This window comes from Amphiprion ocellaris, chromosome 1 (genome assembly GCF_022539595.1).
Source record: "Amphiprion ocellaris isolate individual 3 ecotype Okinawa chromosome 1, ASM2253959v1, whole genome shotgun sequence".
In the NCBI taxonomy this organism is placed as follows: Eukaryota; Metazoa; Chordata; class Actinopteri; family Pomacentridae; genus Amphiprion; species Amphiprion ocellaris.
Window position 1 is genome coordinate 32,185,663 of NC_072766.1, and position 18,724 is coordinate 32,204,386.

The 18,724-nt window shown below is 42.3% G+C and overlaps 1 protein-coding gene and 1 non-coding gene across 2 annotated transcripts; both read right to left on the bottom strand.

The window, feature by feature from the left end:
* Nucleotides 1–272: 272 nt before the first annotated feature.
* lrp3 (low density lipoprotein receptor-related protein 3) lies at nt 273–13,809 on the bottom strand. Its single transcript, XM_023262380.3, has 7 exons — nt 13,569–13,809; nt 9,773–9,911; nt 8,748–8,953; nt 6,359–6,975; nt 5,674–6,146; nt 5,409–5,541; nt 273–5,287 (listed from the first exon to the last, which is right to left on the bottom strand). The coding sequence occupies exons 1-7, from the start codon at nt 13,618–13,620 to the stop codon at nt 4,448–4,450; spliced, it is 2,460 nt and encodes an 819-aa protein (XP_023118148.2). The 5' UTR covers nt 13,621–13,809; the 3' UTR covers nt 273–4,447.
* A 2,200-nt stretch (nt 13,810–16,009) lies between these two features.
* trnat-agu (transfer RNA threonine (anticodon AGU)) lies at nt 16,010–16,083 on the bottom strand. Its single transcript has one exon. It is a non-coding gene; the product is annotated as a tRNA-Thr (tRNA).
* Nucleotides 16,084–18,724: the final 2,641 nt, after the last annotated feature.

The window sequence follows — 18,724 nt, forward strand, 5'->3', positions numbered from 1 at the left end:
TAGCACAGTTGGCTATGGTTTGCATGTTCTCTCTGGATTACTTCCCCCACAGTCCAAAAACATGCTGAGGTTAATTGGTGATTCTAAATTGTCCATAGGTGTGAATGTGAGTGTAATTGTTTGTCTCTATATTTAGCCCTGTGATAGACCTAAGTCAGCTGGGATAGACTCCAGCCCCTCCACGACCCTAATGAGGATTAAGTGTTGTCTAGATGATGGATGGATGTTGTCTATAGTACTTGTAGAAGTAAAACAAAATTCACAATAGCACATTTTACAGTGAAGAAAATTTCATCTGGAGCTTGGAATTTATTAATTGCAGGCACAGAAAAACAATGACTAATAAGCAGGAGGCTGTACAGGGTTTCGATGTGCAAACCCCACGATGCCATGGCATGTCATTTGCAGCACAAAATGCACAAATATAATTCTCAAAATGGCAGAAATGCTTTTCATACAAACACGTCAAGTTCTGCTTTTGATGGGAACAAAGATTTAAAATCAAACAGCAAGAAAAACAACCTGGTTCAGCAGGACTTCACTTTTCATATTTAAAAGGGTTTGATTATGTATATTATTAACATATTTGGAACAGGAAAGAAACACTTGGTCCTGGCTGAACAATAATAAAACATCACCTGTGACACACTCTCATTAAAAGATTCTAATTGGAACATGTTAAATATCATTCTCCATGATTCACTGGTGAAGTATGAAAAATATTAGAACAATTAATGTCGCCAAGGCTTTACACATTATTACTTAGTGACACTGGTAAACACACTGCAATAAGGTTACTGAAAATTACATTTCCTTTTCCCTAACTCCCTGCCACAATAATCCCAGAGACAAGAGTAATGCACTGTAACTCCAGAGCAGTCAGTGTCAATCACTAGTCATTATCACGAAGCTGTATCCAGACACACAGACAAATCTAACCTCGTCAAACATAAACCACAGCTGTTATTCATGAAATTGTCCCTGATCAATACAACAGCAACGAAAAACCTTTAAGGCATTTGAAACACATCTGTACATGACAAATCAATGAAGAGCGTGCTCTCAGCGGATATGTGAGACTTTTTCACAGACAGCAGCTGAACTGTTTTACTTTAAATGACAGATATGTTTTTACTAGAAAGGAAAAAGACCAAAACATCTGCAAAACTAGAACTAAATGAACTCATTTACCTCAAAGAAAAGAAAGGCAATCAGAGCAGATTGTTAAGCAGGAATTCCTTGGGAGGGGGTGTGGAGATATTTCTAATGGCACATTAGGAAAGCACAGGAGACTGACTTGAAGAAAAATAGCAGGAAACACAGTGTACTTAGCACATTAACCTGACATTCAACTCACATTTGGCTTCTGGTTTTTCTCACACTTTCCCTGCCCACAATGGTTATCCATCTTTTCCTTTTAGGATCTATATCCAGGAGTAAAAGATGCACAAATGTACTGATTTAAAGAAAACTAAAGTGGTACATTCTTTTAAAGTCCAACAGTGATTAGCAAAAGGTTCCCAGTGTCATACCTCAGGCAGATGAGCTTTACAAAAAGCATCCGAGACACAGGCAGTCAGTTCAGTGCTTGTCAAGGCAGAAAGAGACATACAAAGTAGAGCTAGTACAGGTCTCCAGTGAAGACTGAAAAATAGAGTTCTTTGCTTCAACGTCCTGTTATAGAAAATTCCACAGCATAGATATGAATTTCCACCAGAATGAAGCAGCGGTCCAGACATACGCAGTGTGCAGTCAGCAGGACTATTGCTCTGCTGTTCTTCCTCACATTTCCTGGACATTCATATTAAATCTTCAGAGCACACACAGACGCACTCAGCTTCATTCACATGAGTGGACTCCTTTAAGAAGACAGTTTGAGTTTGATGGGAGGAGTACAAAGGGCTGAGCAGAGTTACAGGTGATATACTTGGACTTACTGCTTCAGTTTTCATCTGGGTTTGGCTGTTTAAAAATGCTCAACTGAAAAATACAACTGATACAACTTCCAACCTGAACAAGTTTTTGATCTTTGTTAAAAGGGGCCAGTGTATCACTGAAAAACAATATGCTGAATAAATACTAACAAAGATTTGACATGTTGGAACAACTGCATGATTAGGGGACAGTAAGTGTTAACGGAAGAGTCTGACAGTTTGGGGCGATATACTCACATTCTATTAAATACAATTCCACAGTCAGCAGCTAGTTCACCAGCAGCTGCCGTTTCCTTACATGTATAAATTCTCATTTAACTCTCCACAGGAAGGTGAATAGGTGTACACTACTGTTCAAAAGTTTTTGTTGTCACTTAGAAATGTGTTTATTTTTGCATTTTTTTTTCAATGAAGATAACATTAAATGAATCAGAAATACAGTCTAGACATTGTTAATGTGGTAAATGACTATTCTAGCAGGAAACGGACGATTTTTAATGGAATATCTCCATAGGGGTACAGAGGAACATTTCCAGCAACCATCACTCCTGTGTTCTAATGCTACACTGTGTTAGTTAATGGTGTTGAAAGGTTGATTGATGATTAGAAAACCCTTGTGCAATTATGTTAGTACATAACACCTCCATTATGATCAAAGCCACAACTCGCTCTGCACCTGTTTTCACGGAAAACATGAAATTGTCTGGGTGACCCCAAACTTTTGAACAGTAGTGTATGTTCCTAAAAATCTAACTTTTGTTTAAACCCTCTGAACCCCAAATTTGCCAGCAGATTTGAAAGCCAGTTTTTTTTTTGTTTTTTTTTTTTAAAGCAAAAAACACTCACTAAAATTGCACTATTTTGTTAGATCCAAAAACTGTAAAAAGAGAAAGAACTGTAGGACACTGAACTTTCCAATCAGGTGTAAGATGTAGGACCATCTGGAAAAATAACCAAATCTGGACTTAAAATTGTGATATTTCTTAAAGAATCACTTTATGGCAGATGTCTCATTCAAAAGTTTGTCGAAGCTAAAGTACTTTATCTAATCAGATTCTGTAGAGAATAAACAATTCTGTGCTTCTCAGTGTACCAGAGAAGACTTGAGTGACTCAGCTGTGACCAACAGTCATGTGACAGACGTTTAAAAACTTTCACCTGAGCTGCAGGGTGTGTTTTCACAGACCAGATATAAGTGAAGTATGGAAACTAATACAAAATGTATGTAGTAAAATATCTAGAACATGTGCATCCCCATCTTTAAGTAATAGTAACACCTGTCAGCACTGATTCTAAGTTTATAAGACAAAGTAAATAATCAAAGAAATTCTACTTTAACCTTTAACTGTGTCATACACGTGTCATGTGTTGTTTCTATAGAAGTGCTGTGAATGTGAGTGAAAATGTGACAGGAGTAAATACATGGAAACTGCTCAGTGTTCAGAGGGCAAAATTAGTTCAGAGTTGTGTTTAAAGGATAAGTCTGGTGATATTTTATGATTTTGTTATTCTCAACAAATCTGATGAGAGGCCATAACCAAACAGTATGGTCTCTAAACAGCCTGGTTTAACTTATTTCTCTGAGTCAAAAAACTAGCAAAAACACTAGGTGACATGCTGCGTTATCACCATGAACATGGACACAGGAGACAGTTTGAACTTAATCCTACATCCTCCTGCTGCCACAGACATTCACTAGGTCACCAAATGTGTACTCATTTATAGCTTTGTTCATCAAAAGCACTGCTAACCTCATGAAAACTACCGCGTTTTGTTGATTTAGAAAATGGTTTAACCTTTTTCAAAAATCACACACAAGCTGGTGAAGTTAAGAAGTGCAGAGACAAGGACAAACACGCTTTCATTTGTTAATAATTATATAAAAAATATAAAATATCACCACCCTTATCCTTGAATGAGTCAGACAATCATGACACACTTAAAGTGTGATACAGTAATATTAATAACGGCAACTCATACAGTAAAGTGTGATGAAGACGGAGCAGAGGGTCATTAACCAGTGATCACACAACAGGCTTTTATGGCTCACAGTAGATAGCGGTGCATAATGGCTCTGGGTAACAACACAAAGGCTGTTTTGGTGTTGTAGGTGCATGTTGCCAATATTGTTTTGGTACCGGTGGCCAGAATTGTCAGACTTAGACTTTCTGAAACAGGTTCATCAAGCGTTTCTGTCAAAACAGGTGAACATTAAGCTCCTGCGTGGGACAGAGAGTTACAACACAGACCATGAGCACTACCAACGCTGGTTTTAGTCATCTTAGGGAAAAACTGCATATGCATAATTCTGTGCATTTGCACAATTTATGTATTCAAAGTATTGAATGGAAATATATTTTGCTCAGCCTGACACTGTGCGTCCTCCATGTGGAGGGCTCAGATGCAGGTTTTCACCTCTGAATCTGGTAGAGACAAGTTTCAAGGACACTTTATCAGAGCAGATCCTGCAGATGTCAGGTCTCAGCAGTGAGAGGAGAATCTCGGTAAATGTTTCAGCGTGGTGTCTCCCAGCCTGAATCTCCCCCCTCATCGCTGAGGGTTCTGCTGAGCCTGATGTTTCCCTCCCTCTTCCTCTCATCCCTGCTTACGTCCACAGTAAAGTTGCTGTCACTGCCCTCTGCTTTCACAGAAGAAGACAAAGGTCCAGTGGGTGACGTCACCTCTGATCCCTGTGGGTGAGGCTGGGTTGAAGGTGTCTGGGAGCTGCTGGGAAATACAGGGGGTGAGATAGGGGACAAAGGTCCCAAGGGTGAGTAACGTCTCAAGGAAACTCCCTTCAGGTTAACTGCAAGCTCCAGAACCATTTTTCTGGATGCCCGGCGGGGGCACAGGGGCACAGAGGCTTCCTGCGGGGTGGGAGGAAGTCCGCTGTGGGATGAAGAGTCACTCTGGCAAGGGGTGGGAGGCCCAGATTGTGGGGCCCCGCTGCTCTCCCTACTGAAGGGTGACAGTTCCTCTTCATCTGGACTGTCCACTGAGTGAAAAGAGAGAGGTGATGCAGGGCTCTCTGGTGTGCAGGGCTCCAGGTCCACGGTGGCTGAGCAGCAGGAACCCAACGCACCGGCCTCATCTCTGAGCCCACCTCCAGACACGGCCCCGTCATGGGGCCCCTGCTCCCCCGCTGTTCGGTAGCTGTGGAGCCCCAGTGTGATCTGTGTGGGTCCAGGAGGGTCCAGCAGCGGGGCCTGTCCTCTGGCTCGCCCTCCGGTCTGGAAAAGGCGAGTCCACAGGTGTCCAAGACGTCGTCGTGAGGAGGAGGAGGTGGAGCGCCGAGTCGAGTGACGTCTGATCTGTCTGCGCATCGCCAGCCGCAGGTTCTGTAACACAGACGCCTGGATGTGGAGGACAAGACACAGAGAAAGATACAGGGGGAAACAATCACTTCAGCTTCTATCTAACTGCAGGGTTCTCAGTCTGTATTACTGCGTGTGGGTGTGGATGTGGATGTGTTACCTGGGTGGGGTTGTAAACTGGGAAATCCTCCACTGGGGGGATGAGGCCCTGGGCTATTAACTGACCATATGAAGGGGGAGCCTCTCTCTGAACAAACTCAGCCTCCATCCGAGTCATCTGAGTCTCAAAAGCTCTGCAAGGGAGTGGCAGAGGTAAGGCCAGGAGAACAGACAGACAGAAGGACAGAGGAAAAGAGAATGCATGTAAACACATTTAAAGGGATGAAGATGGACAGTGGAGGCCACATAGAAGGCGTGTGTCCCACCTGTACTCTCTGCTCCTCAGGGAGTGCAGTTTGAGGGCACAGCCGAGGGCAATGACCAGCAGGAGACTGCAGACCAGACTGCCAATCAGAGCGGCCGTGATCACCTTCCTGGGCACCGCCGCCAGACAGTCCCTCTCATCGCTCCCGTCCAGACAGTCCTCCTGGCCATCACACCGCCACGTCTCAAAGATGCACAGGTTAGTCCCACAGTGGAAGTTTCCGGGTTGGCAGTCATAGCAGTTCTTCTCGTCTGACCCATCCGGGCACCTCTTCTGGTTGTTGCAGCGCTCTGAGGCTGGGTAACACACTCCAGTACCACCCTCACAGGGGAACTCACCGTCTGGGCACATCGGGCAGGATTCCTCATCACGACCAGATGGGCAGTGCCAGTAGCCGTCGCAACGTTGGCGCTCAGAGAAGCAGCCCTGATCACTGCCGCATGGACGTTCGCCAGGGAAACAGTAGCCTTTGACCTGCGAGGATGGAGGAGAAATACATTAGTCTACACTCTGAGAGGACAACTGGTACTCTGCTTGACTGACCGTGTTCTCTGCACCAACACGACAGTTACTGCCTCTATCCACCAGACTATTCATAAAGGTTTAGATAGGTAGGAGAAGCTTAAAGGTGAAGATAAGAAACTATGAGGGCAAAAACACTGTATAATATGTCTGAGCTGCAGTACCTGGTATGTAGCATTGAAACCATGTCCAGGACTGTGAGGCTGAGCCACGTACAAGACACTCATCTGTCCTCGGCTGGACTCCAGCAGCGCCGGCCGCCTGTTGTTATGATACGACAACACTTGCAAGAGATGCTCTGCTCGCTGCATCAGGCCGTCGTACACGTGCAGTGAATCTCCGGGGCCCAGCTGCAGGTCCAGCTGCAGCATTATGGGTTTAGGGTCCTGAGTGTCCAGCAACCAGGAACATCTCAGCTCAGTCACAGCGCTCCGGTTAGCACGGAAAAAATCTGGAGAGGCAAAGGCGCCGTAGAAGTTCCCCAGACGTTTGCCGCAGGTGGTGTCAGGGCAGCCCAGTTCGTCGGTTCCATCGCGGCAGTCCCGGGCTCCATTGCAGCGCAGGGCGGCAGGCAGACAGCGGGTGGACTGGGCCTCGGTGCACGGCACAGAGCCGAAGGGGCAGAGGCCAGGCTGGGCCTCGGTGGGAGGAGGGGAGCAGCTGCGTTCGTCTGTGCCATCCCCACATTCATCCTGACCGTTGCACTTCCAGGAGCGAGGGAGACACTTCCCATTCCCACAGAGGAATTCATCTGACTGACAGCTGCTCTGACCCAAGTGACCTGCAGAGGAGACAAATTTACAAACTACAGGTTAAAACATGAAACACCGCGTTCAGTATTCAGCTGAGTCTGACACTAGAACACATTATGAATCCATAATCACACTCAAATAATGACATTTTCCTCTTTAAATACAGACGCTGTGTACTTAAACAGATGGATGGTGTGATCACATAAAGGGTATTCAGAACATTATCACAGCAGTGAGAACTTTGTCCTTGTGGAACAGGGCCTGCAGCAGAAGCAACCTGAAAAGACAACACTATTTTTACCTCTGTTTACATCTCCACCGACTTCTGGGGGAAATATCTGGCTCTTTAGCCACTAATGCTAAACTTTTTTCAGCAGATACACTACCGTTTAAAAGATTGGGGTCAATTACAAATGTCCTTATTTTTGAAAGAAAAGCATTTTTTTTCTATGAAGATAACATTAAATGAATCAGAAATACAGTCTAGACATTGTTAATGTCTTAAATGACTATTCTAGCAGGAAACAGCTGATTTTTAATGGAATATCTCCATAGAGGTACAGAGGAACATTTCCAGCAACCATCACTCCTGTGTTCTAATGCTACATTGTGTTAGCTAATGGTGTTGAAAGGCTAACTGATGATTAGAAAACCCTTGTGCAATTATGTTAGCACATGAATAAAAGTGTGAGTTTTCATGGTTGACCCCAAACTTTTGAACTGTAGTGTAGTTACTAACTTTGTCTTTCTGCCATTGGGTGTTAGATGCATAGAAGAGGTGGTTGGTTTATCTGAAGTTTTTTTCAACAACACAAACTAAACCATTAATGATGAAGGCTGTAAATGCAAAACAATGAGCTGAAAGATGCTATAAAGCTCCAAGGACTTAAGGGCCACTGCAGAATCAACTCAGGACTCTGCTAGTGCAGCAGTCACAGATCACTTCCAAAGTGAACTCAAACACATAATGCTTCAACTTTTTTAGCTGCTGGATACAAAAAAAAAAAAAAAAAAACCTCACATAGTTCTTAGTTTTCATGAGTAATCTACAAGAGAAGTCTGTCTGAAAGAACATCATTCACTCTCTTTTAAGGTTCTTGGATACACTGAGTTTAAATTTTTTTTTCCTTTATACACAAGAAATTGAGTTTATTGATCTGCAGGTTTCACATGTGCACTGCAGAATGAATAAAGGACAGGAGAGAAAGACTGAAAAGGAGGATTTAGTTGAAAAAAAGACAAAGAAATAGTCAGTTTTATGGAAACATTTTGGCTCCAGAAAGGATGAAGTTTACTAGAAACAGATATTCTGTCAGCACTGTCCTGTAATTGTTGCCACCACACGAGGCAACACAAAAAAATCAGTGCCACAAAGCTCTGTATGACGGTGCAGACAGATCTGAATGACATCAAAAGAAGAAAATATTTCAGAGGTCTTCGCCAGTGTTACCCCATATTAAAAACAGCTTCTTTTTAAAAATCCTTTCATTTTATTATTTTTAGATTTAAATACACTCCTTAACAAAATCATTCCAGTAATTCAAGAATGAGTCGTTCTTTCCAAAAAGAGTTATTTTCAGTCATCTGCTGAAAAATTCCTGTACTTTTCAAAATGCGATATGTATTACAGAAAATCCAAATATCACAATGTGCTGAGCTGTTGTATACTGAAAAGTGTCTCTAATATTTGACCCCTCCTGTATGTATATGTGGTGGACAAAATATCTGGAACACTTTTCAGTTAGGCTAAGGACTGGACAAAAGATAACACTGTCCACATGCCTTCCCTCGTCCAGTTTACCTCTGATGTAGGAGAGCCGGAAGCCTTGGGCTTGCCCAGAACTGTTAGCCTGAGAGTGGAAGTAGAGCCAAACTCGCCCCCTGGTGGAGATGAAGGGTGGAGGCAGCACAGAGCCACACAGCCTGGACTCTCCGCTCCATGTAGGCGTCAGCAGCAGCCAGTCTCCCAGGCATCTTCCTGAATCCGCCACGTCAAAGTTACGGAAACTAGAGCACAGGATTGATCCTTTTAGTAATAACTTTATTTATAGAGCACCTTTAAGAACAGTGTTCGCAAAGTGCTTTGACAGTCAAAACATGCAACACTGACAATCAATCAAGATATAGGTCAGAGCAGTCAATTAAAATAAATAGTGAAAATCAGATAAAGTTAGATGAATAATTAGCTATATTAGCACAATGGAACTAGGCACTTTGAACATTAAAGAATAAGATTGAAGGTTAAAAGTTAGAAATGAAAAATAAAAAAGAGAGAATTAAAGAATTACAGATCCCACACCAAAGAACCAGACAGCTAAAATTACAATAAAACAAGAGAGAACATATAAAATAAACAGACATAACACAAAATAAAAACACTGAAACTAATTAAAGCTAAAAGTAAACTTCACATAAAAACAAGTCTATAAAAGTGGGTTTTAAGAAGTGATTCAAGAGAAGTTACTGACTCTGCAAGCCTTATCTCCTCGGGCAGGTCGTTCCAAAGCCTGATGAAGAAAGCTCCTTTAGATTTAAGCCTCGACTTTGGAACGACCAGAAGGGATCCACCTAAGGATCTGAGGCTGCGAGCAGGCTCACAGGGAGCCAACAGATCACAACTGTAGCTTGGAGCGAGACCCTGGCGAGCTTTATAAGTGATCAGTAAAATCTTAAAATCAATTCTAAAACCAACAGGGATCCAATGGAGGGAAGCCAGGATGGGTGTGATGTGATGTCGTCTGTTAAAACCGGCAAGAAGACAAGCTTGTCTGAGGTGCTTGTTCTGCCCAAATGTCACGTCTGCAGTGCATGTGTGAGAGACTCTACCTGATGGTGATGACCTCTCCTTGACCGCCCTGGATATGCCAGCTGCAGTTGACTCCAGAGGGGTAGTTTAGAGGCCAGGACGGACTGTAGATCACACCCCTGCGCTCTGTGTGGACCTCCACCTGCTCACTGCAGCCTGCTGCAAGAGACACATTAGGGAGGTTAACCTGCACAGTCCTTGTGTAGAGGAGTACTAGAAACACTGACACTTGATTTCAGGATGCCGCCAGATGGCTCTACAACGTTTTCTCTGTGAGTGTTTATTTGCGATGAGGAGAAAAACAGTGAAACAATGCCCTGACAAGACAAACGACCACAGTGCCTTTGGAGGGAGAGCTCTATGCTGATCACATGGAGGCTAAAACAGAAGCAGCAGCAGTCAAACTGGCAGCCAAGGCAACAGCATCTCCTGCTGCCATCACACCATTGCTCCAGGGAATAACGCACAGTGTGAGGTGGCCAAGAAGAGCAGCAGGAATAAACAGAGCTCTGTGTGGAGAGCAGCCACCGAGTCCTGTTGTTTTTCTCCTAAGTAGAGGAATTAGGATCAAAGACACAGTTTGGAGTTTTACAAAGAAGAGAGAGAATTTTTATTACTGCGGCATCAGTAGGAAGGATGTTGCTTCATTCTTGTGCTGGGAACAAGAATATGGAGCAACCATAATCAGTGTTTAATCATCTCATTACTGCTTCATGCCACAGTAGGAAGGAGACTCTGTTTAACAAGCCTCTTAAATAAACACAACCACAGAGACAGAGCATTAGCTCAACTGTTCATCAGTGATTATTCATCACTGACACGCAGCAGGGAGTCGGCTCACTTCTGCTGAGTGTGTGTTTGTGTGTTCCAGGCTTTCTTGATGCATCAGTGAAGTCAGCAGTGAAGCAGGGGGAGGAATCGTTTAAAGGCCAGTGATGGATATCGACTGCTGGGACATGTCCAGCTCACACACACACACACACACACACACACACGCACACACACACACACATACAGTACAGCTGCAGTTTTGACAGTTTCTGTCTCTACACCACATATTTCAGTTCTTTTTAAGATCTCCATGAAATTCAAATGGCCATATCTGAGTGTTTATGTTCTCTCTGCCTTCACACTCAAAACATTTGACAAAATCAGCAAATGGTGGAGACAGCACATCTTCAGGATTTTCTGAAAAGCGGTGTTGGCTGGCTTTTAGTTTCATCTTCGCGTTTATGTGCAGGATCGGATATAAAATTAGCTTTAGATTGGTTCATCGGCTGTATTTTGTTTCTGCCAGACTCACGCACGGTTTCAGATCACTCTGGCCTTCTTTTGCAGCTGACTTGTCAAAACGCTTCTCATCGTAGCAACAGTTACTAAAGGAGCAGCTTCGAATCAGCTGCGGAGAAAAGAAATCATAAGAAAGAAAGTTCAGGAGCATCCATCCATTATCTATACACCACTTAATCCTCATTAGGGTAGTGGGGGGCTGGACTTTATCCCAGCTGACTCAGGGTGAAGACAGAAGACATCCTGGACAGGTCACCAGTCTATCACAGGGCTACATATACAGACAAACAATCACTCTCACACTCGCATCTATGGACTATTTAGAGTTATCAGTTAACCTCAGCATATTTTTGGACTGTGGGAGGAAGCCGGAGAACCCGGAGAAAACCCACACATGCACAAGGAGAACATGCAAACTCCATGCAGAAAGATCCCAGGCATCAGCTGCAAACAAGTTAACCAAAATCATTTTTAATTAAAGTAAATCAGTATGAAAAGAAACAGGGGTACACAATATATTATCAAAAAATATGCCCTAAAAACTACTTTATATTTCAAGTTGAAATGAGACTACTATGCAACATTATTAAAAGTGTAAATATTATTGTACTCCTGTAGCTGGTTGAGGTGGAGCTACTTCAACTACTTTAGATATAGTTTGGCAGTTCAGTCCTGAACTTCAGTGGTTCCTGTTGTTGGTGGAACATCAGATGTTTTTTTTTACTGTAAAATATCAGCTATGAAACCAGTAACTACAGCTGTAGTGGAGAAAAAACACTTTCCCAGCTTAAATGTAGTACAGAAGAGCGCACAGATCCTTCAATAAAACTACAGTAATGTTGAAATACTCCACTGCAAGTCAAAGTCCTGCATGGTAAATCTTTGTTAAATAAAAGTACACAAGGTTTAACAACAAAATGTACTTAAAGCATTATGGTGAAAGTTCTGGTTTGGTCTCTCTGACTGATATATTATTATATCTGATATAAATTTATATCAGATACACAAATTTGTTTTCAGTTTCTTCTCTCATCTTTGAATTTTGATGAGATGTTAGATCATTTGAACATTTATTGAATTTATTAAAATCTACATTTGGTGAAGTTGTCAGTCATCTGAAACGTGAACCCGACTACACAGTGATGTTAGTAAGAAGCCAAAAGTAACTAAATCTACCCAATAAATGAAGCAGAGAATAAAGGACAAGATTTCCTCTGAAATGTAGTGGAATAAGGGAAGAAAGAAGCATATAACTGAAAATACTCAACTACTTCACTATCTTCACACACACATCATGAATTTCCCTCAGGATTGACAGAGTATCTATCTATCTATCTATCTGTCTATCTACCTAGCTACCTAGCTACCTACCTATCTATCTATCTATCTATCTATCTATCTATCTATCTATCTATCTATCTATCTATCTATCTATCTATCTTCAGTGCAGTACTTGAATATTCTTACTTAGTTACCTTCCAGCATATGAAGTAACATAAGTTGAAAAAAACCGAAGAGGAATCTGTAAAATTCTGGTTGTAGTTGTAGTGAACACTGTAAATGTACCTAGATAATCCTTCCACTGACACAAGAGCAGAGGAAATGTGAGAGGAGTAGGTGGATTAAGGTTGTGCTGCTGCATTAAGCTCTTTAATTTTTCATTCACGTCGTTCTCAAATACACAATGTAATCCTCTGGAGCTCTGACAGTGTGTCTGAAAAACACAAAAAAATAAAGAGATGCTGCTCTCACTGCTTCCTGAGCTGTAAAACTATACAGCTGGTGTGTGTGTGTGTGTGTGTGTTTAGAAGTGTCAAACAAGCACCGACACGAGTTTGTGATGTTGTGTGTGTTGAATGGAGTGTGTGAAAATCCTCTTCCCTCCTCACACACCTCTGAAACCTCTGACACAGTTGGTGTTTGCCCCTCTCGTCCTGCTCCTTTATTTCCATGCCAATAAAGTGCAGGCTATGATAACAGAGGGAGGGTGGGGGAGGCGGAGGCGGAGGGGGAGGCACGGATTGACTGGCTGCAGGGAAGTAGTGATGTAATGCTGATAGCAGCATCACATTTGTGAAAGAGCATCCATGTTTCCACACTAACCCTGATCATTTCCACCACAGATCAATACGGCCGCAGGTCTGAGACTCTCATCTTCTCTGCATCCCATCACAACAATGAAAACACTCCATCTTCATCTATCGTATCACTTCATCAGAGTGACACTGGAGACAGCAGCAGACACAATTACAGCCTCCGCTACCCCCTCGGCAGTGAGCACCAGGCTGCCCAGGTGCCAGTGATGTAATGACATTAGAGGGTTCACTTTAAAGCAGCTCCAGTGGTGTTAAAGAGGCAAACAGCCTCCAGGAAACTCTCCCTCTGCTCCGTGGATTCTCCTGCAGGATTTGCACCGCTTGCGTGCCACCATGTGTTCGTGAGGGTTAACAGCAGAGCCATGTAAGCAGATGTGCACAGATTTGCAGGTGAACGTCACAGCGGTGGAGACGCATTGTTGTTTCTCACCTGCACAGAGGGTCGCGGCGCGGAGCAGCAGCAGCAGCAGCAGCAGCCTCATGGTCCGGCCGCCCAGCACCGCTGATATTATCTCCCACTGCAGCTCCACGGTTCGCTCGACATGTGTGTGACCCAGCGAGGCTCCGGCATCTGTGTCCAGCTCAGACACACCGACAGTCCTCACTGGGAAGAAGCATTGTGTCCTTTGCAGCAGCAGCTGAGACTCCAGCGTCAAGTTGGAAATACAACACCGACCAGTTCACCTGGTCTCCTTCAAAGTAAAAGCCGCGTTTTGCAGCGGCATTTAAAGCAATTCAATTGCGCAGTGCATTTGATGACGTTCTGGTTGGATACATTTATTCATTTTATATCTTATAGATTTCCTTTTATAGATTATTACAACGGGTCAGTGTAATAATTTAAAGTGTTTTAAATGTTTTAAGTGTAGCCCATTTAAAACATTTAAAACATGAGTGTGGAAGAAAGGACCAGCAGACTAAAAAACAATTTCTATCCACAGACCATCAGGCTACTAAATCACTGACTGTACTATCTATAAATAGCAATATTTTGCACATATCTCCTGCTTTTGCACACATCAGCGTTTGCAAATATCAACGTCTGTTCACATTTGACAGTACAGCACAAGATGCAAACATTTGCACAAAGAATTTATTCTTTAAACTATTTTTAGTTCATTTTGTCTTATTTTTTATTCTATTCTATTTTATTTTATTTCATTTTATTTTATTTTGTGAAAGGAACTCACCTTGCAGCTAGAACATTCTCGGTTCACATCCCAGCCTTCCTGGGATCTTTCTGCATGGAGTTTGCATGTTCTCCCTGTGCATGCATGGATTTTCTCTGGGTACTACAGCTTCCTCCCACAGTCCAAAAACATGCTGAGGTTAATTGATGATTCTAAACTGTCCATAGGTGTGAATGTGAGTGTGATTGTTTGTCTCTATATGTAGTCCTGTGATAGACTGGTGACCTGTCCAGGGAGTCCCCTTCCTTCACCCTAAGTCAGCTTTGATAGACTCCAGCCCCCCATGACCCTAATGAGAATTAAGCAACGTATAGATAATGGATGAATAATAACAAACAATAACCATAAATTCACATATTGCATAATTTCACTGAAAAGCCACAACATTCAAACCGCCTCCGTAAAATTGTGAGATTTGGCCTCCACGGATCAAACTTGTTTGTTTCTCCAGCACACCCAACAGATGCTCAGTAGACTTAAGATGTGGTAAATATGGAGGCCAAGTGAACATCTTGTTTTGTTGTGTTCCTCAAACCATTCCTGCACAATGTTTGAAGTGTGACAGGATGCATTTTCCTGCCAAAAGAGACCACTGTCAGCAGGGGAAATTGCTGGTCAAAGAAACATCTGTTTAAATGTAGCACCTAAGGTTTCCCAGTAGGACATTTTTAGAGCATCATAGTGACTCCTGCCTTTTTCCCACAGAGCATCCTGCCACCATCTCTTACCCACACACAATTAGCCATCCGTATGACATAAAACAAGATATGCTCCATGCTTGTTCTATGGTCCAGCTCGTCCACCCAGGGCGCCCATTGTAGGTGCTTTCAGGAGCAGACCAGGTGTACAACATTCAATCTATGATACTGCTGTATCAGCAGTTAGACAGATCAGAAATTAGATATGAAAATACAACAACATAAATAAAAATACAGCAGCACAACGTGTATTGAAATTGAATGTTTTAAAATTTCACAAAGAACTAGAGGAACAATGATCTAAGGTACATAAAAACAGAGCACGTGATAATAAAGCATAATACAAAAGGTTAGTATACGATAAATGTATCAGTTAATGTATTCCCAACAATCAAAAGGCAAACACAGCAATATATATTGTAACAGAAGGAACTGCGATAGAAGTGCTTGAGAACAGTAAGAGGTTTACGAGTCTTATTTTGAAGTCAAAGCCGTCTGAATCCGCTCTCATTGCGGCTCACTGTCTCTTCTGATTTCACTTCTAAAAGGAGAAAAGTGATTCACATTATTCTGGCTTTTAAAGGCTTTGCTTTCCTCCTCCTCCTGGTGAACAATAACTTTGGATGGACCCTGAGAGACAGACGACCCACAAACAGCACTGACTCCTTGAGATGACAGCACAGACAGCACTGCTTCATGGCTTCCTTCCTCTTATCTCTCCATTGTAGTCTGACGGTTTCTTGGACCATCAGGCCGTTTCACTGCCGCCCCCATGTGGACATGTGCATGCACTGCAAGTCTGACAGAGTAAGTGCAGTGCACTGTCCACTTACGTTACGTTTCTGCATTTTATGAACACCAAGAGGCGTGTTTCTGTGGGAGAAAAATGACTTGACTGTTTCACATTTTACTGTTTTTTATTTAATCTGTGTTCAACACCAAAAAACAGGAACAAAGGAATCAGCTGAGAGTGCGACACGAAAAGGCACCGCTGGGATTCGAACCCAGGATCTCCTGTTTACTAGACAGGCGCTTTAACCAACTAAGCCACGGCGCCGGTGATGTGTCTGAGGAGAATTCGGCTCTTATCAATATTGATCTTGGGAACTGATTGGCAGTGATGTCATGGTTTGTATATGATTTCAAATCAACAATATCCAACATCGCAATTAATTCAGATGTTGCATATATTACATTGGGCAGCCACAAAATGAAAACGCCCTCCCTGATATTGTGTAGGTTTCCTTTGTGCCACAAAAACCATAGACCTCAGAAGTTGTGAGGTTTAGCCTCCACTGCTCAGACTTGTTTTTCAAGCACATCCCACAGATGCTCAGTAGACTTAAGATCTGGTAAAATTGGAGGTAAAATGAACCTCCTGAATTCTTTGCTATGTTTTTCAATCCATTCCTGAACAATGTTTGCAGGGTAGCAGGGCACATTATTCTGCTGAAAGAGACCTCTGCCATCAGGTAATACCGTTACCATAATGTCCTTTGTTATAGGTTTCTTATATGAGGACTCACTATCATGAGAATAGGCATTTCCGTGATACATAAATATAGTTCTTCAGTACCAAAAAAGAGCTGGTTTTTTTATTTCACCAGTGCACTAAACAAATAACACAGTAGGCAATATATAAATGAGTTTTATGGTACAAGACAGCTGTGTTTGCATTTAAGTTACACTAAAAAGATCTATATACACTACCGTTCAAAAGTTTGGCGTCGTCCAGGCAATTTCATGTTTTCCATGAAAACTCACACTCTTATTCATGTGCTAACATAATCGCACAAGGGTTTTCTAATAATCAATTAGCCTTTCAACATGATTAGCTAACAAAATGTACCATCAGAACACAGGAGTGATGGTTGCTGGAAATGTTCCTCTGTACCCCTATGGAGATATTCCACTAAAAATCGGCCATTTCCAGCCAGACCATATTAACAATGTCTAGACAGTATTTCCGAGTTTTTCTGTCAAAATAAGGACATTTCTAGGTGTCTCCAAACTTTTGACTGGTAATGTAGTTGTTACAGTGGAAATTTTCAGCGTCTTTGGTAAATTGAGATGTTGTATCCTGAAAGAATTGTGTTGTCAACATAACTAACACCATTAACGTCAGAATCAGGGATCTAAATCTCATATTTACCATCTCATATCAAAATAATCAGCCTTACTGTCCTCATCAGGGGCGGAGCCAATAGGTGACCCCAGGGTGCTACCTGAGACCATAGACTGTATATAAAGATGGATGTAGCACCCGTGACGTCACCCGTTGGTTTCTGCCATAGACTGTATATTAAGATGTTTACATGAAACACAACACAAACCTTGTTAGCTTAATGCTACGTTAGCTTTAATCAGGCTGCGACTGAGCAGCTAGCTCGGTTAGCATCGCTAACATTAAAGCTAAAATATTTACTGGATGCTAACTCTCTTCTCTGGTCAACACACTGAAATAAACTCCATCAATATCTGGAGTGCATAGGACACATTATATCTGACACTAAAGTTGCATAGAAAGTGCATTAAAAGCGGCTCCAATAAGAAAATAAACATTAACGTACTGAACTATCAAAATCCTGTCAGTGTCTGCTGGTAGAATCAGCCAAAGGTGGAAAACTGGTTAAAACAAGCCGATGGGCAGAAAAACTGTCTGTGGAACAGATTCTGATGCTCCACCGATAAATGAACCAACAGTTATTATATCAGAATTAATCCAAACGAGGAGAGCAGAATCTAGGCTGCCTCCTCCATAGGACCTGTCAATCATTCCAGACCAGACTGTCAATCAAGTAACCACACCCCCTGGTTTCGCAAAACTTTAACGCTTTATAAAAAAATCAATATTGATTTATTTTAAGATTGGCCACCTGATCTCTCATTTTGACCATGAAAACTAACGGAAAAAAAATCCTGAGCTGTAGAAAGGCAGTCTATCAAATTTTAGTTTTTCCCGTGATGAATTAGGGTCTATGGAGCCAGAGCTTTTTGGAGCCAGCCCCTGGTGGACGATGTGATATTGCAAGTTTTTGGCACTTCGTGTTGGCTTCATTTTTGGAGCTAAGCACTACGTCCATCTTTACTGTATATAGTCTATGCCTGAGACCTGGCCACCCCACACAACCAACACTAAACATGTACTCACTGAACTGTTATATCCTAAGCCCAAAGTCATCTAAATTGTAATAATAATTAAATATTCATTACTTGGAACAATGGTTCCAGGTTTTTTTTAACCAGCTGAAGGTTTCATCAAACAGCTTATTGCATACACCATCTATGATTGCATACGAGTCCTTGTGGTGCACTTTTACATGGCAGTCATGCCTGCGTAAATAAATGATAAAATTACTCTTTTAGCTAGAGCAATTTACCCTGCAGAAAAACAGACATCCATCTCTGTGCCACAGAAATAATGACTATTTATTATTACCTCTCCAACACGATGTCCTCCCAACTTTTTATGTTTTCAGCCAGAAGAAATCCATTGGTCAAATACTCACTGGAAACTGAAAGTTGGCACAGGCATACCAGAAATTTGCACACGTCCTTAAAATTTGACCATATATGAATTTTAAGATTTCCGTTTTCTGTGAGTGTCCCAGTCTGCTATGCCCAAACAGGCCTATTAAACCAAATAACCCGTGTGACTAGTAGTGAGCTCTACATCAGTGGTTCCCAACCTGGGGGGC